Source organism: Myotis daubentonii, chromosome 2 (assembly GCF_963259705.1).
Source record: "Myotis daubentonii chromosome 2, mMyoDau2.1, whole genome shotgun sequence".
Classification (NCBI taxonomy): domain Eukaryota; kingdom Metazoa; phylum Chordata; class Mammalia; order Chiroptera; family Vespertilionidae; genus Myotis; species Myotis daubentonii.
This window is the reverse complement of record NC_081841.1, coordinates 199,219,876-199,243,451: the sequence shown is the minus strand read 5'-3', so window position 1 is coordinate 199,243,451 and position 23,576 is coordinate 199,219,876. Positions and strand designations below refer to the sequence as shown.

General features: G+C 41.4%; 3 protein-coding genes across 7 annotated transcripts in view; 2 read left to right on the top strand and 1 right to left on the bottom strand.

The window, feature by feature from the left end:
* Nucleotides 1-12,097, top strand: part of BAG4 (BAG cochaperone 4) — a 44,680-nt gene extending 32,583 nt beyond the window's left edge. For 2 of the 3 annotated variants that reach the window (XM_059685401.1, XM_059685399.1), the window contains 4 exons: nt 3,023-3,277; nt 4,401-4,655; nt 5,333-9,917; nt 10,134-12,097. In XM_059685401.1, coding sequence (XP_059541384.1) covers nt 3,023-3,277; nt 4,401-4,655; nt 5,333-5,818 — 996 coding nt within the window. In that variant the 3' untranslated portion in view covers nt 5,819-9,917; nt 10,134-12,097. The remainder of the gene's footprint in view (nt 1-3,022; nt 3,278-4,400; nt 4,656-5,332; nt 9,918-10,133) is intronic. The other variant, XM_059685400.1, reaches the window with a different exon arrangement.
* A 2,151-nt stretch (nt 12,098-14,248) lies between these two features.
* On the bottom strand, nt 14,249-20,852 carry LOC132228647 (bis(5'-adenosyl)-triphosphatase). 3 transcript variants are annotated; one of them, XM_059685419.1, is made up of 2 exons: nt 20,027-20,852; nt 14,249-15,283 (listed from the first exon to the last, which is right to left on the bottom strand). In XM_059685419.1, the coding sequence occupies exon 2, from the start codon at nt 14,996-14,998 to the stop codon at nt 14,549-14,551; it is 450 nt and encodes a 149-aa protein (XP_059541402.1). In that variant the 5' UTR covers nt 14,999-15,283; nt 20,027-20,852; the 3' UTR covers nt 14,249-14,548. The 3 variants fall into 3 exon arrangements, with proteins under 3 accessions (XP_059541402.1, XP_059541403.1, XP_059541404.1); XM_059685420.1 differs by lacking the exon at nt 20,027-20,852 and adding an exon at nt 17,940-19,611; XM_059685421.1 differs by lacking the exon at nt 20,027-20,852 and adding an exon at nt 17,940-19,611 and having other exon boundaries at nt 14,249-15,276.
* An 806-nt stretch (nt 20,853-21,658) lies between these two features.
* The window catches only part of DDHD2 (DDHD domain containing 2), a 23,299-nt gene continuing 21,381 nt past the window's right edge, over nt 21,659-23,576 (top strand). Inside the window, 4 exon segments of the mRNA XM_059685422.1 lie at nt 21,659-21,692; nt 21,695-21,877; nt 23,078-23,270; nt 23,384-23,401. Of these exon segments, the coding sequence (XP_059541405.1) occupies nt 21,659-21,692; nt 21,695-21,877; nt 23,078-23,270; nt 23,384-23,401 (428 nt within the window).

Here is a 23,576-nt window from a genome sequence, read left to right as displayed (position 1 = left end):
ATTTGTATACATTGGGAAATGATCAACACAATAAGTCTAGATAGATAACAGCACAGGATAAGTCTAGATAGATAACAGCACAGGATTCTTATTCTTTGATCTAAAGTGGGAAAGATTATGTAGTTTTAGCAAGAAAAATGAATATTGGAAAACTTGATTTTATGTTAGTACAAAGAACATGATCACGGTTCATTTCCTGACCTTGTCAAAATGATACCAACAACAATCCTATCTAATAAAAGAGAAACATGGTAATTGGCGTACGACCACTACCCTTCTCATTGGCTAATCAGGGCAATATGCAAATTAATTGCCAGCCAAGATGGCAGCCAGCAGCCAGGCAGCTTGAAACTAACATGAGGCTTGCTTGCTTCAGTGACGGAGGACTCCAACGTTCCCCGCCTGCCGCTGCAGGCCTCTGAGCTGCAACTCTAAGCAACTATGTAACAAATATAGAAGCTAAACAAAACCCCAGAAACCTCCTTTATTCCACCGGGCTTCAGCCAGCAGGATTGCAACATTGTAAGCAAAGGCCAGAAACCTACTTTCAGCAGCGGAGGCCTAAGAGCTGGAGCCAAGCCTCAAAGCTAAAGCTGGCCCAGAATAAAAAGAAAAAAAAAAAGAAAAAAAGGAGCGGTTGGGAGCTTCAGTCACCCCCAGCTTGAAAACAGCCCTCAGCCCCTCACCCAGACTGGCCAGGCACCCCATTGGGGACCCCCACCCTGAAGGGTGTGTGACCAGATGCAAACAGCCATCATCCCCTCACCCAGGCTGGCCAGGCACCCCAGTGGGGACCCCCACCCTGATCCAGGACACCCTTCAGGGCAAACCAGCCAGCACCCACTTGTGCACCAGGCCTCTACCCTATATAGTAAAAGGGTAATATGCCTCCCAGCACCGGGATCAGCGGAGCCACGAGGCCTCCCGGCACTGGGATCAGCGTGACGGGGGCAGCGCCCAAACCCCCTGATCGCCCTGCGGCTCTGTGTGTGACAGGGGGCGGGTCCACAACCTCCCTATCCACCCTGCTCTGTTCATGACAGGGGAAGGTGCCCCAACCCCATCCCCCCCAGGCCCTGCTCTGTGTGTGACAGGGTAGAGCCATAACCTCCCCATCAGCCCTGCCCTGAGTATGAGAGTGGCGGCGCCCCAACCCCCTGATGGGCCCTGCTCTGTGCATGACAGGGGGCAGCGCCCCAACCCCCTGATGGGCCCTGCTCTGTGCGTGACAGGGTACAGAGCCCCAACCCCCCTGATGGGCCCTGCTCTGTGCGTGACAGCGTACAGAGCCCCAACCCCCTTGATGGGCCCTGCTCTGTGAGTGACAGGGGGCAGTGCCCCCACCCCCTGATTTGCCCTGCTCTGTGTGTGACAGGGGGTGGCGCTGCAACCTCCCCATCGACCCTGCCTTGAGTGTGACAGGGGACGGTGCCCCAACCCCCCAATCGGCCCTACCCTGAGTGTGACTGAGGGTGGCATCACAACCTCCCGATTGCCCTGCTCTGTGCATGACAGGGGGCTGCGCCCCAACTCCCCAATCGGCCCTGTTCTGAGCCCGACCAGGGGCTGCACCTAGGGATTGGGCCTGCCCTCTGCCACCCGGGAGCAGGCCTAAGCCAGCAGGTCGTTATCTCCCGAGGGGTCCCAGACTGCGAGAGGGCACAGGCCGGGCTGAGGGATCCCCCTTCCCCCCGAGTGCACAAATTTTTGTGCACCAGGCCTCTAGTCTATAATCATAAAAGAGTAATATGCTAATTAGACCAGACGTCTTTCCAGATGAAGCCAGGCTGCAGCCCCTAGATGGAGGCAGCTGTTGTGGCTGCGAGGGAGGGATCCAGGTAGTCACCGCAGCTGCGAAGGCTACTTTTGCACGAATTTCGTGAATTGGGCCTCTAGTGATATTATAAATAATTACCATTTATTGACCATACTATATGCCAGATACTGTATTAAGCATTAAAAAAAAAAAAAATCCTCACCTTGCCCTGACGGGTTTGGCTCAGTGGATAGAGCATCGGCCTGCGGACTCAAGGGTCCCTGGTTCGATACCGGTCAAGGGCATATGCCTTGGTTGCGGGCACATACTCAGTAGGGAGTGTGTGCAGGAGGCAGCTGACCGATGTTTCTCTCTCATCGGTGTTTCTAACTCTATCCCTCTCCCATCCTCTCTGTAAAAAATCAATAAAATATATTTAAAAAAAAAATCCTCACCTGAGGATATGTTTTTCATTGATTTTTTTTAGAGAGTGAAGGAGAGAGAGGAGGGGGGATGAAGGGGAAAGGTAGAGAGAGAGAGAGAGAGAGAGAGAGAGAGAGAGAGAGAGAGAGAGAAAGAGAGAGAGAAACATTGATGTGAGAGAGACAAAACGATTGGTTGCCTCCCATTCGCACCCTGACTGGGGTCAGAGATTGAGTCTGCAACTGAGGTATGTGCCCTTGAGTGGGAATTGAACCTGATACCCTTCAGCCTGTGGGCCAACACTCTAACCACTGAGCAAACTGGCCAGGACTATATTAAGCATTTCATATATGTCATCTCATTTAATTTTCACTATAATCTTGCAAGATAAGTTTATGATCTTATATATACACAGAGCCTCTGGCAGAACTAGGTCTATCTCTGTAGTCTTTTTTTTCTTTCTGTTGTATCATGATTATTTTATTTTTTCTCTAGCCACTCTCCCACATTTCCCAGAATCCCCTCCCCAGTTTGTGAGTACAAGTTCTCTGCCATAGGATCTAATTGTTAGGTATACCTATGGAAATGTTCAGAATGGAAGCACTGCTCTAAGGCATATCATCTCAATATACTCCCATTATTATGACAGACTCTACAATGATAGTCTGAGTTTAATATATGATATGTGATTATAATACATGAAAGAATGCTTTGAAGATTGCTTAGTAGTTGATATTTTTATTAGTTGCTGATCTCTTCCCAAAGTTTTCAAAGTTGAGCAATAAGTCAGTGCATTTCAACTCTGACTCATCTTTTTTTCTCACAACTTTGCTTTATTTACAGAGTTTGAATTCTTATACAAATGGAGCATATGGCCCACAATACCCCACTGGCCCTGGGGCAAATACTGCCTCATACTCTGGGACTTACTACACACCTGGATATTCTCAGACCAATTACTCCACAGAGGTTCCAAGCACTTACCGTTCACCTGGCAACAGCCTAACCCCAGTCTCTCGTTGGCTGTATCCCCAGCAGGACTGCCAGGCTGAAGCACCTCCTCTTAGGGCGCAGGTTCCAGGATATCCTGCACCACAGGTGAGCATTTTTCTGTTGGGTTTGTATTTTTTAATATTGTATGAGTAATGTCATGTTTATTTCTCTGTTCACTTTAAAAGGAATTTATAACATGCTAATATAAGAAATGTCCAAATCTGTAGAGAATTTTTATGAGTTTGAGCCAAACTGACAGCAATTGCCAGGAAACAAAATCTTAGTGGATTGAGAAAATGCTTCAGAGAATGGCAGTTTTGCACCTTATTTTATACATTGGAATCAGAGGAGGAGACCCAGGGAGGGTTACATGAAATCCACTGGTGGAAAATTAGGGAGGCGGAAGAAAGCAAAGGAAATCTCTGGGGTTGGATAAAGAGTAAAATGGATAGACATATACTTTTTCACATTGGTGGGTACAGGATAGTAAACAGTTAACTCTTCCGGAACATAGAGACAGTAGGCTCTTTCAGAACTTAGAGACAGTAGGTGAGAGAACAAGATAACAATGAGAGGTTCTGGGCTCTAGTTTTCTGGTGGGAGATTGTGCCCTGAGGGGTCTGGAAAAAGGGGATTACTCTGACATTCTAAAGATATGTTATCATAAATGCAAAAAGATAATAGACAGGCTCAGTTAAGGTAAAGATTGATCCTTGTCATGGAAGATACTGGCCTAGGACATGACTACCCGCCAAGACTCACTTTTAGTTAGAAAGTTTTCATGTCAGACCATTACAAGTGGTTACTTTCGGTCTCTGAGTTTGTAAGGCCCACTATGCAGGCCTCCCCTGAGCTTGTCAGGTTTAGTATGTGACCCCTTTTTCATCCTCAAGATGTCTTTGTTTCTGCTTCCTTATAGTATATGGGTCTACTTACTTATAGTATGTAGGGGCAGACTTATGTTGTGCTTCAGACATTGAATTTTAGACCCTATTCCTTCTGAGTTTGATCATCAGCAAATCTGCCCCTAGTATCTTTGGAATCAAGCTTTTTAGACTTGGAAAAATATGCTATAACTGAACAGAGATGCTACAGTTTAGCTCAGTAGTGGCTAAAAAATACTGTTAAGGAAAGAGGCAGTATCTCAATCTGTTAATACGAGAATATTTTCATTACTTTAAAAATTTTTTTTAGCAATGACCAGCATATTTCATTCTTTTCAATCTAGAACCCTGGAATGACCCTGCCCCATTATCCTTATGGGGATGATAATCGTAGTGTTCCAGAGCCAGGACCATCTGTACGACCACAAGAGGACTCATGGGCTTCTCCTGATGCTTATGGAATGGGAACCCGTTACCCCTGGCCTGCAGCTGCGCCCTCAGCACCACCTGGGAATCTTTACATGAGTGAAAGTACTTCACCATGGCCTGGCGGTGGCTCTCCTCAGCCACCTCCATCACCACCACCCCAGCAGCCCAAGGTAGGAGACCGAAAGGTTCTTCTTTTGATGTTTGGGTAGTTAAGAAAGTACAACATGAAACTCTTCTACATTGGTCTATGTTAAGTGGGGACTAACTCCTAAACATTGGTGACTACTATCTATAGCTTTATCTAGCCCCGTTTCCTTAAAAAAAAAAAAAAAAAAAAAGACTTTTTTAGAGCAGATTTAGGTTCACATCATCTTTCTAAAAGACAGTTCATTTACTGTTTGTTGTAATATTACCTGAACATTAAATCAAAGATTTGTATTTTATTACCTCAATCTATAGACAGAAGACAAAACCAATATGATAGGTTTTTCAAGATGTGCATTAAGGTTTTAATTCTTTATGGGCAAAACTAATTTCTATTTATTATGTCACTCAGTGGATTGTGAGGTAGTAAGGGTAGATTATGAATTGTTCATGATGAACTATCCAGGTAGATTCCTGCCATTATACTCAGGAATTCTCTGCCTTTTTCTTGACAGAGCACTCCCTTTTATCTTTCTAGGGCTGTGTTTTTCTCAAATCATTAAGGAGGGAGGTCCAGTTTAATTGGTGGGGAAACTTTTCATGTACCTTCCTGATCAGGTGAAAGATCTGGGCTAACGAATCTGGTGTTGATGGATTCCCATTAAAACAGCTTTTCCCCCCCTCTTTGCCCTCCCACCTCAAGGATTCCTCATACCCGTATAGCCAATCAGATCAAGGCATGAACCGGCACAACTTTCCTTGCAATGTCCATCAGTATGAGTCCTCGGGAACAGTGAACAGTGATAATTCAGATCATTTGGATACCCAAGTCCAGTATAGTGCGGAGCCTCAGCTGTATGGTAACACCACCAATGAACATCCCAGCAATCAAGAGCAAAGTAATAATCTTCCTGAAGAGTGTTTGCCTTCAGATGAAGGTACTCCCCCAAGTATTAAAAAAATCATACAAGTGATGGAGAAGGTCCAATATCTTGAGCAAGAAGTAGAAGAGTTCATAGGAAAAAAGACAGACAAAGCATACTGGCTTCTGGAAGAGATGCTAACCAAGGAACTTTTGGAACTGGATTCAGTTGAAACTGGGGGCCAGGACTCTGTCCGACAGGCCAGGAAAGAGGCTGTTTGTAAAATCCAGGCGATACTGGAAAAATTGGAAAAAAAAGGATTATGAAAAGATTTAGAACAAAAGGGAAGCCTGCTACTAACTTGACCAATACTCCTGATTTTGGTTATTTACCCTCTTTTTGAAATGCCTGTTGATGACAAGAAGCAATACATTCCAACTTTCTTTTGATTTAAAACTTGAAAAACTGGTAAAGGACTTGGAAAAACATTTTCGTTATGAATCGTTTTCAGTTTTCAGACCAATGAATGTAATAGGAAACTATAGAGTTACCAATATTGCAAAGTAGGCTCACTTCTTAAGAGATTTATGGATATCTGCAAGCTGTTTCTTATCAGCAGGAGGGAAATACACTTTATGTAACAGGCTTATCAGAAACCTACCAGATGAGACTGGATATAATCTGAGACAAACAGGTTTTTTAAAACATCTGGATTACTTGTCACATTTTTGTACATTGTGACTGCTTTCAGCATACACGTCATGTGTAATTACAGCTTGGACTTTAGCCTTGTGGGACCTCTGTTTTGTTTTGTTATTGCAGTTCACAAATATAGTATTCTTCTCTACTTCTTGGTACATTTTGTAGTAATATGTTTAATATAATTATTCAAGAGATTATATTGACAGCCAGATAGTATGGTATTTCTGAATGAATTTATATCTTTTCACCATTTGAATATATTGCAATGTGTAGTGAGTTTCTGAGGTAAATTGTCTCCTTTTTTGTATAGATCATTAGGTTAGAGTTTTACCACTTCTACTTTTCATGTTAATAGCAGAAGGCGATTTGGAAATGGCACGGGCATAAAATGAAAATGTTTGTGGCCAATTTTTCTTTTTTGCTCTTTCATTGTATTTGGATAAAGATACACTTTAAAATTTCCATTTCCTCCCCTTAATTATCTTTTTACTAGTGCTGCTTCCATATGCAGCATTGTGATAGGTACATGAAAAATTAAATGCCACAGTGGGTAGAAATAACTGTAAAAGTAATAAACTACTTGGAAATGCTGTTCTCCATCTAAAAAATTAGTTTCACCGTCAAGATCCCTACAAGCAGATTTCAGTTCAGTTTATATTAAAAAACAATGAGGGTAAAAGAGAATTCATTCATGCTCAGGGAATGAATCAGCCATAGTGAGAGTGGGAAATATTATTTTTTTTAAAAGTATATTTGATGTTTATTTCTCTAGAATAAATTGCATAGAAAGTATTGCCTGTTTTATAAAATGATGCTTATTACCATTAAGAACAATCATTATACAGCCAAATTTAAGGAAGGAATATTGAAAGGATCTTAGCTGTGCTTGCTTGGGTAGTTCTATGCTATTGTATAGAAGACTTAGGTAAATAATTTACTTTTCACACCTGAAGTGACTTCTAGTAAACAGTATCTGTTATTGGAAAAACAGCTGTTTCTTAAGATATCCAAGTGATAATGTTTTTTTCCTAGACTGCCAGGCCTATTAATGACAATAAATCTGTCAGCCATCTCCTCTTCTTATTAAAAAAAATACAAAGCCAATCCTCTTTAATAAAAGGCTAATATGCAAATCGACCAAACGGAGGAACGACCGGTCGCTATGACACACACTGACCACCAGGGGGCAGATACTCAGTGCAGGAGCTGCTCCCTGGTGGTCAGTGCACTCCCACAGGGGGAGTGCTGCTCAGCCAGAAGCTGGGTTCACAGCTTGTGAGTGCAGCGGCGTGGCAGGAGCCTTTCCTGCCTCCGCAGCAGCACTAAGGGTGTCAGTCCTTAGCTAAACTGGCAGTTGGACATCCCTCAAGGGCTCTGGCCAGTCTGAGCTGCGCGCGCGCCCCCCCCCCCCCCCCAGTGCACGAATTTCGTGCACCGGACCTCTAGTAGAAACATAATTGATTATAAGAAGAAATGGAGTAAAAATAATGACTGAGTCTTATGGTTGGGATGAGTGATTTTATGAGGTAATATGATAATACTATTCTAGGATTTTTATTTTCGGTCTAATATAGGAATTTTTAAAAAGTCTTTTTAATGAAAATTAGAAAACTGTACTTGAAACGAAATTTAGAAGGGGGAGACCCTTAAAGCTAAGTTAACATAAACCAGTGAGACAATGACCAATTCAGGAGAGAACACTACTATTTAACTGAGTGCCCAAGATAGCAATTTGCATTGTCCTGATTTATGCATATATACATATATATTATGCACATATATACATATGTGTGTATGTTTTTTAAGTTATTTTTTTAATTTTCAGATAATTGTAGACCTGAAGAGTTGTAAAAATAGTATTTTCTGTATACTCTTCACTCATTCACTCAACTTGCTCTCTGATAATATCTTTTTAAAAATCTTAAATTCATTGGGGTGATATCAGTCCCCTTCTGTTAACATCTTACATAACCATAGACCATTTGCCAAAGTAAGAAATTCGCCTTGACACAATACTATTAACTAAAGTAGAGAGTTTAAAAAGTAGAGATTTTCTTAGAGTTTTCACTAATGTACTTTTTACTTAACTGTCCCAGGATCCAATCTAGGATCCCACCTTGCATTTAGTTGTCATGTGTCTGTAGGGTCCTCTAATCTGTGACAGTAAATTATGGCACTTGGTGTTGTAATGTATTTCTGGTGTTGTTAACCTTAATCACTACCCAAGGTGGTGTCTGTTAGGATTCTCTACTGAAAATTACTTTCTTTTGTAGTGACTAAATATTTGCTGAAGATACTTTGAGACTATGCAAATGTCCTGTTTCTGCTTAAACCTTTGCCCACTCATTTTGGTATCCATTGTGAATCTTGCTTGTGTTGTCAGTTACTACTGTGGTGGTCTAATGGTGATTTTCTATTTCTCTCATTCTACATTTATTGATTGGAATTCTTCTGTAAGGAAGGGATAGCACTTCTGGATTTGTATTTTTAATTATAGCAAAATATTCAGGATAAGTACAAACTTAGAACTTAAAGATGTAAACCTTATTAAATTGATTCATAATACCAATATCACAGAAAGGAAAACTAAATTGGTAACCTGTTTCAGAAAATATAATGAACTTTTGAAGGAAAGTAGTATTTATGATTTGTGGATTTGGTTCAATTTTTGACTTAGTATTGACTCTAGACTGAATTCAAAATTTTCTTGAAATTTCACATCTGGACTTTTATAAAGTGTCTACATTTATATTACTTTGAGGATAATTTTTGTCAAAATCTTGAATAAAGTTACCTAGCCTTGGCATGTTAAACACAACTATGTCTTTTTTATAATAAGCCACTATTGTTCTAAATATAAACACCAATATGAGTATTAGACAAATAAGCCCTAATGAAATATCTGGGGGATGTGTTATGCTTGTCTGTACATTTTTGGTGTGAATTCTTTGAAATGCTTTTTAAAATAGGGTTTTAAAAGTACTTCTTTAGTTGGTTGATGTAATACTATTAAAGATATGCAGATTTTTAAAAAATAATTTTTAAAAATTATTGGATTTTTAAATTATTTATTTTTGAAAAAGGAGGGGGGAGGAAGAGAGGGAGGGAGGGAGAAATATTAATTGGTTGCCTCCTGCAATGTCCCTACCCCTACCCGGGGATTGAACCCGAAACCTGGGTATTTGCTGTGACTGGGAAGCAAACTCACCATCTTCTGGTGTTCTGGACAGTGCTCAACTAACTGAGCCACACTTGCCAGGACTGTGCAGATTTTTTTTTTTAAGTTTAAGAATATAGATTAAATTGGCATTTAAAAGTTTTTCTGGGGATGGATAGTTGATGAGTGGATTTGTTTTCTTTTTCATCTTTCATCTTTCTAAAAAGCTAAGTTTAAAAAAATCAAATAATTCTCTGGAAGTTATGATTTTAAAGTCAATTCTGTGAAAAGGAGCATTCTGCTCCCACTCCCTCTCTCTCTTTCTTTCTTTACTTGTTTCAATTGATTTTAGAAAGAGAGGAAGAGAGAAACATCAGTTGGCTGCCTCCTATAGGCATCCTGACTGGGATCGAACCTGCAACCTGGGTATGTGCCCTGATGGAGAATCGAACCAGTGACATTTCAGTGCACCGGACAATGCTCAATCAACTGAACCACACTGGCCAGGGCTCCTTTCTTTTTTTGTCTCCATCTTTATCATGTTAAAGAGATTTCTCAGATGTCTAGTAGTTCTTGCTTGTATTTTTTTTTAATAAATATATTTTACTGATTTTTTACAGAGAGTAAGGGAAAGGGATAGAGAGTTAGAAACATCGATCAGCTGCCTCCTGCACACTCCCTACTGGGGATGTGCCCGCAACCAAGGTACATGCCCTTGACCGGAATCGAACCCGGGACCCTTCAGTCCACAGGCCAACGCTCTATCCACTGAGCCAAACCAGTCAGGGCTTGCTTGTATTTTTTATAGTGTTACTTTACTAGAGACTCAAAATTATTCCTAGAAAACACACCCTAACTACTTTAATTATCATCTTTCTTGGAGTGGGATAGCTATTTTAAATTTGAAATTGGGAAGGGAATATTATCTGGATAGTTTTCAATCCTGTGTTTAAACAGGAGGGTTTTATATATATTCTATGTGGCTTTTCTCCAGTAGTGGGCAATAGTAGCACATCTGTTGTAATGAACGAAATATGAGGCAGAGGAGGTGCCAGCTGCTGAGAGTGAGGATTTAGGGGTTTCTGGGATCAGTGCACATTTTCTCTCAGCCACTCCTTAAATGTTATCTTATTTTGCAATATATAATTTATCTTGGTAGCCTAATGCTACGAGTAGTATTGTCAGATAAAACATAGGACTCCCACTTACATTTGAATTTCAGATAAAACAACAAATCATCTTTTAGTATACGTGTGTTCTAAATATTGCATGGGACATTCTGGGACTAAAAAGGATTGTTTTTCTGAAATTCAGATGTAACTGGGAGTACAACAGCTCCCTCTTATGTGAGGGGAGATACATCCTAAGACCCTCAGCGGAGGCCTGAAACTGCAGGTAATACCGAACCCTAGATATATTATGTTTTTTCCTATGCATACGTACCTATACAAAGTTCAATTTATAAATTAGGCATAGTAAGAGATTAACAACTAATAATAAAATAGAACAATTATAACAATATGCTGTCATAAAACGTACATGAATGTGGTCTCTATCTCAAAGTATCTTAGTGTAGTGTACGTACAGTGTGGATTATGCTGGACAAAGGGATGATACATGTCCAAGGTGGGAAGGAATGGGACAGTGCAAGTTTTCATCATGCTACTCAGAAAGGCCCAGAGTTGAATACTTAGGAATTATTTATTTCTGAGATTTTCCATTTAATATTTTCAGACTGTGGTTGACCACTGGTAACTTGAGACCATGGAATGTGAAACTGTGGATAAGAAGGGACTATTTACTGTATTTTTAAAATTATTTTGAGATAATTATAAAGTCACATGCAGTTTCAAGAAATAATGCAGAGCTTTCATGTACCCTTTACCCAGTTTTCTTCAAGGGTAATATATTGCAAATCTTGCTGCAATGTCACAATCAGGATATCGACATTCATATAGTCAAGATATAGAACAATTCCATCATCACACTTTTTCCTCCTCTTGACCTTTTATAGGCACACCTGCTTCTGTTTTCCAACCATACTAAAAACCCCTGGTAACCACTAATCTCTTCTCCATTTCTAAATTTTGTCATTTCAAGAATGTTATGTAAGTAGAATGGTACAGTATGTTAACATTAGAGAGACTGGCTTTTTTTCCACTCGGCATAATTCTCTTGAGATTTAGCCAAGTTGTTTCCTCTATCAGTACTTTTTTTATTGCCAAGGAGTAGTCTGAGATATGGATGTAGCACAGTTTAACCATTCACCTGTTGAAGGACACCTGGGTTGTTTCCAGTTTGAGGTTCTTACAAATGAAGCTGCTTTTATGTATATTCATGTACAGGTTTTTGTGGGACATAGTTTTTGTTTCTTTGGGATAAATGCCCAGGAGTGTAATTCTGGGTCATATGATAGTTGCATGTTTAATTTTTAAAGAAACTACCAAACTTTTCTAGAGTGGCTATACCATTTTACATTTTCACCAACAATGTATGAATTTCTCTGCATGCTTGCCATTATTTGGTGTCACTATTTTTTTTAAGCCATTCTGATGGGTGTGTAGTGATATCTCATTGTGGTTTAATTTGCATTTCCTTAATGGTTAATGATGTTGAACATCTTTTCATGTGTTTATTTGCCATCTGTATATTCTGTTCCATAAAATGCCTGTGCGTGTCTTTACCCATTTTCTAACTGGGCTTATTTTAATAAACTTATTTTAGAATATTTAGATTTACAGAAAAATTATTGCTATACTACAGACTTTCTACTTTAAATTCATTTTGTAGATTTGTTACAATTAATGGACCATATTAAGACATTCTTATTAACTAAAGTCAATACTATATTTAAATTTCCTTGGTTCCTATCTAACATCCTTTTCCTCTTCTAGGTTTCCATTTAGGATACCACATTACATTTAGTCATCACATCTCCTTAGAAGCCTCTTGGATGTGACAATTTCTTAGACTTTTCTAATTTTTGATGACTCTGACAGTCCTAAGGAGTTCTGGTCAGATATTTTGTAGAATGTCCCTCAAATGGGATTTGTCTGATGTTTTTCTCATAATTACACTTGGGCTGTGGGTTTATGGAAGACCACAGAGGTAAGTGCCCTTTTCATCATGTAACAGATGTATCTACTGTCAACACAACTTATGCTGTTGATGCTAACCTTAATCACCTGGCTGAGGTAGTGTTGTTAGGTTTCTCCACTATAAAGCTGCTCTTCCCCCCCCCCCCCCCCCTTTTTCAATACTGTACTCTTTGGAAGAAAGTCATCATATGCAGTTCCACACTTAAGGAGTGGGGAAGTTAGCTTCCACCTCCTTGAGAATGTTTATCTACATAAATTATTTGGAATTTCCCTGCCAGGGAGGTTTGTCTAATCTCTCTCACTTATTTTAGTCAATAATTTATATCAATATGGACTCATTTATTTTATACTTTGTATTATGATCTAATACTATCTTATTTTGTTACTTATATTGTCCTGATTTGGCCATTGGGAGCTCTTTCAGTTGTGTCCTTTTGACATGCCCCCTCATTGTGTGGCTTTTTTCTTTAAGTCCTTCCTTCCTTTCTAGCACTACAAGATTCTCTAGACTCATCTTGTGTATTTCCTGTTCTAGTTGTAGAATCAGTTATTTCTCCAAGAAGGCCTGGTTCTTCTTATTGAAGAAGGGTATTAAAACCAAACTTGGGGTCCATTATTTGTATTTTCATTGTGCAATTTTAAGAATTCTTTGTTTTCCAGATATGACTGCTTTGTTGGATATGTGGTTTATAAATATTTTATCTCAGTCTATAGCTTGTCTTTTCATCATTTTTTTAAAAAAATGTGTTTTTATTTATTTTAGAGAGAGGAAGGGAAAAGGGAGAGAGAGAAACATCCATTTGTTGCCTCCTGCACATCCTGCACCAGGGATGGAATCTATGACTTGGCTCGACTTCTTGGTGCATGGGACAATGCTCAACCATCTGAGCCACACCGGCCAGGGCATCTTTTCATCTTCATAACAGTCTTTTACAGAACAAAACTTTCAAATTTTGGTGAAATCCTATTTACCACTTTTCCTTTTTAAGGATTGCCAGGTCTCTAAGATGTCCTTGTTCACCCAAGGTTCCTGAAGATTTGCTCCTGTTTTTTTTTCTTTTTCTTTTCTGAAAGTATTATACTTTATAGTTGCATGTGCTACATTTACATTTGCTCAATCTGATCACCGCTGCCAAGAGGACTTGGCTTGATGGAAACCTCCATGGGCTAGGAAAGCCACCTTGCTGTACCATTTAACTGAAGTTACCAGCTTTCAAAACAAACAGCCCTCAATGAAGTAAGACAGAGAAATCATAAGGAAAGTATGAATTACTTTCCTCAAAGTAAAAAAATCTAAGATTATTCAAGTTGAGGGCAGGAACTATTCAGTTGCACCGAATAAAGTAATAAAATGCCTTTTCATTAATGGTTATGGACTTATGAAAACCACCAACTTTGGGCTGGAATAGAATATCACACTGGATGTCTAAGTTTTCTTCTAGTTCTAACATTCTGATTTTATAAACAAAGTAAGTGGTACAGCTAAAATTATAGCTCAGGTCTTCTGTGTTCCTGATTTAAGCACCTTTCCTCACAGTAGCAGCCTGTATACTTTTCTTTTTTTTAAATACATTTTTATTGATTTCAGAGAGGAACGGAGAGGAAGAGAGAGATAGAAACATCAATGATGAGAGAGAATCCCCCGCCCAGGATCCAGCTGGAAACCTGGGAATCGAACCAACAAACTTTCAATGCATGGGATAAAGCCTAACCAACTGAGCCACACTGACCAGGGCTCCACCTTCATAATTTTTACTGTTATCACGTTTTCCGTGTCCCATAGTATTAATTTTTTTTAATAACTGCCATTTAATTTCCATCCAGGCCCAGGGACAATTTAGAAAGGGCTCTGTTCTGAGGGTGCAGACCAAGAGGGCAGAAGGCTGCCGATGCCGTGGTGGTGAAGTTAGCCTGTCAGTCATCGTGATTGAAACATAACCGGGTGGCTTCCGCAGGGCAATAAAATGCTGAGCAAAAGGTTGCCGAATTGGAGGATGTAATAAAGTCTGCTTGGCTTTATTTCCAATGCCGCAGAGTCCTGAGAACAGGCCCATTTCCTTATGCCTTGGGATTTGTTCGAGTTGCTTTTCATGCCTGCATCACTGAAAGTAGGCCCGCAGCGCCCCGGCTTCTGCTGCCATTTCCTCCTCCGATCTCCACAGGGCCGGGGAGTCGGCTTCCTCTTTGTCATGTTTCTGGAGCTCATCATAGACGCTGTCATTCCTGTGAAAGTCTCCAGCCTTCCTGGGCAGAACATGGATATGAACGTGCTTCACAGTCTGTCCGGCTTCGGGGCCATCCTGCATAGCAAAAGTAAGAGAAGTCCCCTGGAAATGCTTTTCCACCGCCGTGCCGACCCTCTGGGCGGCCTGAAACAAATCAGCCACTTCATCAGGATGCAGGTCTCGGAAGCGCTCCACTGGCCGAAGGGGACACACCAGGACATGCCCTGGGACCACAGGTTTCCTGTTCACGAGGGCGAAGGACAGTTCTGTCCTGAGAAACACCACAGAGGGCTTGATGAGATGTTGGCCGAATCTGAATGACATGTTCTCTCGGTTGGAATCTCTGTCCTTGGGCCTCTGCACCTCCTACTCAGTCTCAATGCGGGTCTTTCTTTCCTTCTAGTTGTAGAACTTCCACTCGGCCAGCTTTCCCGTGGTTCTGGATGATAGCTGTTTGTTGGGGTCCAACCCCAGCAGGTCCAGGGGTTCCCAAAGGTGTGGACGGAGTCGGCAAAGAAGGGATGACACGGAGACAGCGTTCAGTTGATCAGCAGCCTAGCCAGGTTCTCTAGCCAGGATCTCCAGCCAAGTTCTGTCACAGCCTGTATACTTTTTAAAAATAATTTTTAATTGATTTTTAGAGAGCGAGAGGGATAGGGAGAGAAACATTGATGTGAGAGTGAAACATCAATCTGCTGCCTCCTGCATGCCCCCTACTGGGGATCGAGCACATAAGCCGGACATGTGCCCTGACTGGGAATCGAACCAGCAACCTTTTGGTGCACAGGAAGATGCCCAACCAACTGAGCCACACCAGCCAGAGCCAGCCTGTATATTCTTGATCAAAATGTAGATTCATGACCGCTCTAATTACACAGAATGTCTGAGGGTTGGATCTGAAAGATCTACATTTTAAAGAATCTACTTAGCATATTCAAACATTTATTAGGGTTTGAGAATCCCTGTCACAGCCCAAAGCCCTGGTCTTGTTTTAAAGTCAGAGGATCAGAGATGAGTTTTCTCAACTCTGGATGCCTAGGTGTCTACCAGGGACTGAGGACTGCTGCCTCTAAAAAACTATGTATCCTTGTACCTTGATAGGCACTCAACACATACTTTTAGAATATTGAAATATGGTTTATTCTGGAAAAAAATGAGAATTCAAATTGATGCCTAAAATTATTCCAACTTTGGATATGAAATCCATTTGACCCTCAGATTCTTCCTTTTGCTATTTAGGCAACTTATTGGCCATTAGCATTAATTTTTGTTCTGGAGCATGAAGTCTGCAAACTACCACCAGAGACCAAATTTAAGCCTGTTTTTCTAAGTAAAGTTGTTTTTTTAAAATATATTTTATTGATTTTGTACAGAGAAGAAGGGAGAGGGATAGAGAGTTAGAAACATCGATGAGAGAGAAACATCGACCAGCTGCCTCCTGCACACCTCCTACTGGGGATGTGCCCGCAACTAAGGTACATGCCCTTGACCGGAATCGAACCTAGGACCCTTCAGTCCGCAGGCCAACGCTCTATCCACTGAGCCAAATCGGTTAGGGTTGTAAGTAAAGTTTTAATGGGATAATGTCTTATGGCATCTCTCAAAAAACATACTCATTGTCTCTGGCTGCTTTTGGCCACAACAGGGGAACTGATTAGCTATGACAGAAACCTTATGACCCACAGGAGCCTAAAATATTTATCTGGCCCCCTGCACTAGAGAATTGAAAGGGAAAAAGTAGAGCTTATTTCAGATTTTACCTTTTGTGTCTTTGCTGGCAGACTTTTTTTTTTTTTTTTTTAATAATTGATTTAGAGAGACATCGATTGGTTGCCTCCTGCATGTGCCCTGACCGGGAATCAAACCCACAACCCTTCAGTGCACAGAGCCATTAGCCAACCAAACCACACTGGCCAGGGTTTTGCTGGTAGATTTGTTATTTAGCTGCAAACAATAGCCAGTGAAACTAAGCAGTGTTTTTTGAGAGATATACCATAAGACATCATCTCTGATACTACCTACTGGGCCTTCTTGGGAACCTGAAATTTATACTGGTTAAGGCAGTGTTTCTCAAAGTGTGGATCTCACACTACCTGCATCTAAACCATCTGTAGTGCTTGTTTAAAATGCAGACTCCTGAATCCCACCAAAGACTCACTGAAAGAAAATTTCTGGAGGTAAGGGTGGTCTTTGATTATTCTTTTGTAATCAAAGAGTAATTGATCCCTGCTTGTTACAGCATTCAACAAGATATATTTCTTTGCTTACCTGTTTGTCTCTCCTGTAAACTCCTTCAGAGTAGGTATTATTCAATACTTTTATATCCCAAACCTTAGGGTGGGCACATTTAATTGCTATAGTTCTCAAAGGGTGGTCCATGGACTCTGGGGGTGAGGTTGTAGAAACCTTTTCAGGGATCACAAACTATTCCTTAATAACTAAGACATGATTTGCCTTTCCCCCCGCTCTGTTGATACAAAAGTACTGGTGGGTAAAACTGCTGGTGCCTTAGGCAGGAATTAAGGCAGTGGAAACAAACTGTACTATCAGTCATTGTCCACTGCTGTTCATTCATAATAAAAAAACAGTACCAGTTTCACTTAAGAATACTCTTCATCAAGCAGCAAAAACTAATTTTATTAACCCTAAGTTCATATTTTTCATATTCTATATGACAAAATAATATGCATAAAACATTTCCACCTTCTGAAGTATGCTGGTCTCTTGAGGAAAAGGCACTTGACTGATTATTTGAATTGGTAACTGAACCAGCTACTCTTTTTTTCATGGAACATTTTTATTTGACTTGCTATTGCAATTGTTAGGTATTTGGCAGAACTTTTCTTGAAAATATGGGAAGGGAAAAATTCCCCTTTCCTTCCTCTGGTTCTTTTGGCTGGCTGAGTAATCAAATCAACAAGAAGAAATTGACAAGAGAAAATAAAATTTACTTTCATGTGCATAGGAACCCCATATACATGAGAGGTTTAAACAGAAAGGGAAAATGGATATATAAAACATTTGAGGTAGAAACCAGGGAAGGCACCTTGGGGCTTCAGAAGGTCATTGCAGGGAGAGCACATGTTCAGTAATTAGTAGTTTGTCCTACCATATAAGTAGGTCCAAAAAGGTTATCCCTGATAATCTCTTATTATGGGCAAGGCTTCTCATTCAAAGTCCTCCAGATAGTGAAGGGTGTGGGGGAAGAAGTTTCTCTTGAGCCCACAAGATCTCCTTTGCCATTAGCTCAAAATAATCCACATACCACTTAAGGCACATCATGGGATGGCTCTTCTGAGTCCCCACAAAAACAAAGTGAGCTTGTCACTGCAAGGAAAACAATGGAGAGTATTTGTTGCCAGTGGTAAAATCTCACCTTTTCAAGAAAGAAGTAGAATTTTGGAAAACTTTGCTGTGCTATGAACTTGACAGCTTTCCAATACTTAAAAGATTTTTCTGAGATTGGTGGTAATTTTAAAAAATATATAATAAAATCTGGTAACATTTGGAAGACTGCATAGCTCAAGTGAACTGGCATTTTCCAAGACACCAACACATGTCATAGTTTATAGGTAAAAGATCCATTTAAAGTGCCAGGTAGACCAATGGATTTTAATGTATTAGAGTACTACAAAAAAATTCATTGATATATTTTCAGATTTCACATTGCAACTAATTTTTAAGAAGCTACCATTTGCTGAATTTTAGTGTAGTTATTAAAAAGAATATCTACAATTACCTGAAAGGCTATAAAAATTACTCTTTCCTTCTCCAACTACATAGTTGAGTGAGGCTGGATTGTCTTCATATACTTCAAAACTAAAATTGTAATAGTTTAAATGCAGAAGCAAATTTGAGAATCCAATGGTTTTCTGTTAAGCCAGACATTAAAGAAATTTATGAAAATGTGAAGCAACATCATTCTTTTCTATGATTTTTAAGTTATCTTGAAAAAGTTATTTTTCTATAAAAATATTTACACAAAATGTTATTTTAAAATGAATAAATTTTAAATTTCTCAGTTTTAATTTCTAGTATAGTAAATAGTTATAAGTACAACCTACATACACATCACTCTTTAGGATCCAGTTCTGTCACTTACTCTGATTTTAGGTAAGTTATTTAGGTACAGGCTGTGAAGACAAGACTGTTTATAATGTTGGCTCTATATTTGCTGGTAGTACGGCTTTTGGTAAGTCATTTTACCTCTGCAAATAGGCAAACTATAGTATCTACTTCATCAGGTTGCTCTGAGGACTAAATGAGATTATACTTGTAAAATGCTTACTTTACACCTGTGCCTACCACATAGTAAGAGCTCAGTAAATGCTAGTTACTATTTTTATTAGTCTATTAGCCAATCATCTGACAAGATCCTAGAGAATGGGGCGCAGTCCTGGCTTTCTTCATCCTCTCTGTAGAGAACAGAAGTTATTTAGGTGTTATAAATTTGAGAATGTATAAATAAACTTGTTGATATATATTCGAGGCTGTTAACCTATAGGATAATTGATGCTATAAAATTTTCCTCTTTCAGTTTTTCTTTTTCTCAGTGTCTAAAGAAATAACAAAACTGATGCCCAGCAGGTGTGGCTGGGTGGTTGAGCGTGAACCTATGAACCAAGAAGTCTCTGTTTATATTCCCAGTCAGGACACATGCGGGGGTTGCAGGCTCAATCCCCAGTAGGGAATATGCAGGAGGCAGCCAATTGATGTCTCCCTTCCTCTCATATTAAAAACAAAACAAAACTGAAAAACATTACCTAAACCCTTGCCCTAGAATACTCAATTATTACCCCAGAGGAGTTGAGGTCTTCCAGAGAAATAACTGCTCAGCTTCATGACTGGGGAATTCGTTTAAACTTTTCACTTCGTTTATGTCATCTTGTTTGAACAAAAATATCTAGTCTCCAACCTCCCTTGCAGCTTTCAAATCCTATCAAGCTCACCTCTACCTCTATTAGAGAGACCTTTTTTGGCAGCCCCTAGACCCAAATACTGTAAACGCAAGGGGGCGGGAGTAAAGCCCTAGAGATAACCCTTTATCCTTGCGAGTGCCAATTGGATCCGTTCTCCCTAGCACCCAGATGTGGCAGTCTGGGTAGACACAGCTGCTGGCGCCCCATCGTCCTATTTTTCACCAGGGGCGTGGCACCCAGCGCCTCCCGTGGCTTCCCGCACCACCCCTGGGGGCCCATCAGTAGGGTAAGGGTCAGCCAGAGCGTCTGGGCAGGCGGCCCGTTTTCCCAAGTATTAAGCGAGAGGGCCGGCTTTCCTCCTTCCTTTAACTCAAGCGCCGAGGGCTGCCCTACAGCGACGAGGTCTTCTTCCTCAACCCAGCCGCCCACTGACCTCCGGCCTCACACCGCCGCGGGCTCCGGGCGGAGGGCACCGCGCGCTTCCGACCTGCACGCCCAGCGGCCCCGCGCTCCGGCTCTCTGCCCGCAGGGAGGAGCCACATCTCGCGCGATTCCCTCCACCTCTCGCGACACTTCCTGGCAGTACCCCTGCGGCCCTCCTCGTCCCACGCATCGTGTACGCGCCGGGGTCACAGCCGCCTCACCTTGCTCTCCGCAGCCTGGTGCGCTGCTCGCCCGCAGGGAGCGCGGTGGAGCCGAGCGTCGGGCGCGAACCTGGCGAGGCCGCAGGCTCCGCCCCGCTCCGCCCCGCCCCGCCCCACCCGGGCTCCGGATAAAGGCCGCCGCGCGGGGCTATGTCGTGTCCCCCTCAGCAAGGGCAGGAGAGCGTGAACGGCAGTGAGGTTGCCAGGTGAGTAGCGACGGCGAGTTGGGGTGGGTGGTGGACCGGTGGGCCGCGGGAGGCCCGACTGAGGTGCGGGATGGAGACGGGGGATGGAGATGCCGGGGCAGCGGAGGATGCGATGCCCGAGGCCAGGAATGGAGGTGCTGGGAGGACCCGGCCGGGTGGGGGTGATTTCGGTTCCAGGGAAGTGGCCCTTTGTGTCGACTGTGCCCCAAGTTGCCTTGTTTTCATGGGTGGCCCCGCTCCTTTCGGCGGGGCCGGAGGCGGTCGGAGACCGGTCCCCGAGCTCCAAGGTGCGAGATCTGAGCTGCAGGCGTCGAGGTTCGTGGGGCCGAAGAGACACGCCCCGGTGGCTGGGTGATTTGTGTGGGACGCGGAGCTGGAGCGGCCGACCGCCCGGGGAGCGTCCGCTCCGGAGGCCAGGTGTTGGCCACCCCGCTGCGCCGGGGGCCGAGCGAGGGGGGTTGTGCGCGCTCCGCGGAGGGTGGGGGGCGCCGCAGGACACTCCCCAGGTCTGCATGCAGGGTGCGCTGAGTGTTCCGCGCATGAAGGCATAGAGACGCGGCGGTCCGGCTTTTAAGGGAAGGCGGCTCTTGAGGTCACCTGTTACTCTACCTGGGACGCGGACGGTGCGCGTGCGCACAGTGGCCCCAGGCGAGGGTTTGTGTGTGCGGTCAGAATCTGTATCGGAGTCCCTAATTCGGCACACCTCAAGGATCAATGAAAAGCGACTGGTTCTTAAGTGAATAGTTTTATTTTCAATATTTTAAGATTCCAGTTAATCATGGAAGTGGGTAATGATAGGGGGCCTGGAGCCTACCACGTAGGCGTTAAGAGGGAGCAAAATTTTTGCCTTTGGCACCAGACTTAGATTGGAAATTGGGGTAAAGTGTTTTTGTTGCAATCAAGTTTTTGACCATGTGTTCCTTGTGCTTCTGGGTTTGTTTTATAACTTGTCGAAAACCATGCAGTTTTCTGAGAGAATTGGGAGATCAGTACAAAGTGGTTGCTCTGACTACAAGAAGCATTTTGTTTAAAGCTCTCTCCTCTCCACCCCTCCATCCAGCTATTAATATAAAATAAATTAATCGCTGTTTTAAATTATGTAACCCCCCTAGATTGCTGGGTTTTTTTAAATTGTTATTTTGCAGAAATGACCGTTAATAGGAGGAATATAATTTTTCTGATAGTTTTCTTTTATCTTGTGTTTTAGAGAGAGAAATGTCATCAGTGGAATCACACCAGAAACAGTTGACTTGTCAGATCCATCCCCATCACCAAACTCATGTAGTTCCTTTGAGCTAATAGACATGGATGCTGGCAGTTTGTATGAACCAGTTTCTCCTCATTGGTTTTATTGTAAAGTAATAGATTCTAAGGAGACATGGATTCCTTTCAACTCTGAGGATTCACAGCAGCTGGAAGAAGCATGTAGCTCTGGTAGGAGAAAAATGATGACTTACCATAGACAAAGACTTAATGTCATCTCTCTCAAACTATAATATTAGTCCTTATAGTGAATGCTATTAAAAGTAAATTTTAGATTTTTTCCCCTAGGTATCACTGATAGCGTTTTTATACAGAAGCTCTGCATTACTAGTAACGCAGACAATTGATAATGTTTAAGAATTTGGTCTGTATCTCAGTACCTATTGTAATTTCTGCATAGTTATCCAATAATATTTCTTAGTTCTAGGTTATGTTTCAGTTTTTGTTTATAAAGAGTGTGTATGTGTGGGGAGGTCACATTCACATTGTAACAGAATGAATTCTTTAATTTGTCACTTGTTTTTTTCTTCTTTTATGAAACATGATGCTAGTTACTACTTTATCATCATGATGGTCATGGTCTTAATTTACCTTTTGGTCCCTCGAGGGAAAAATTCAGAAAAGCTGTCTTATATACATTAATAGATAGATAGATAGATAGATAGATAGATAGATATAGATATGTAGATATATTGATTTCAGAGAGGAAGGGAGAGGAAGAGAGAGATAGAAACCTCAGTGATGAGAGAATCATTGATCGGCAACCTGGCATGTGCCCTGACTAGGAATTGAACCACAACCTCCTAGTTCATAGGTGGACACTCAACCACTGAGCCACTGGCCAGGCTTAAATACATTTTTGTTGTTGTTAATCCTCACCCAAGGATATTTTTCCATTGATTTTAGAGAGAGTGGAAGGGAGGGGGAGAGGCAGAAAGAGACAAACATTGATGTGAGAGAGACCCCTCAGCTGGTTGCCTCCCGCACACGCCCCGGAGGTATGTGCTCTTGACTGGAGTTGAACCCAAGACCCTTCAGTTCTTGGACCGATGCTCTATCTGAGCCAAACTGGCGAGGGCTATATACATTTTCTTTTTTTTTTTTTAAAGGGACACTACTATCTCCTCAGAAAAAGAACAGGACAGTGTTTGGGTATTATTTTTTTCATGTTTCATTAAAACCAATAATGGTTTTGATGGTTTGTAAAATAGTGGAAGGTAGCAATTAAATTCCATTTTGTTTAATGTTTATCCAAGTAGAAAATGTTCATTCATGTGTTTCTTGACATTATTTAGAGTATAACTCAGAACTGTATTTCGGGAGATTTATTTTTATATATGTACTTCTTTTCCTCTTCTCAATTCTTGATAGGAAAAGATTGTAATGGGAAAGTTGTCCCCACCGATGGGGGCCGGTATGACGTTCATTTGGGGGAGAGGATGCGGTATGCTGTGTATTGGGATGAGCAAGCATCAGAAGTGAGACGATGTACCTGGTTTTACAAGGGAGACAAAGATAATAAGTATGTTCCCTATTCAGAGAGCTTCAGCCAAGTATTAGAGGTATTCCTTTTACCCCTTTAAACTAATTTATTTTTTTTTCTTATTTAATCTTTTCTTCCTCTATGACTTATATTGTTTTGAAAATTTCAGGAAGAGTTTGGTTCTATCTGCACACAGTTTATAGTCTTTCTTTGTGCAAATTAGTTTCAGGATAAAGTAGTTTTTATTTCCAGATTTTAAAATATACTATGGAAGTTGTTATGCCCTTAAATGAAAAAGTGTTTTCCCTAATGGTGATTATTGTTAATACTTAAACTATGACCACAGGATTTTCTTTTTGCCTTTTATTTTTCTTGCTCTGAAAACTG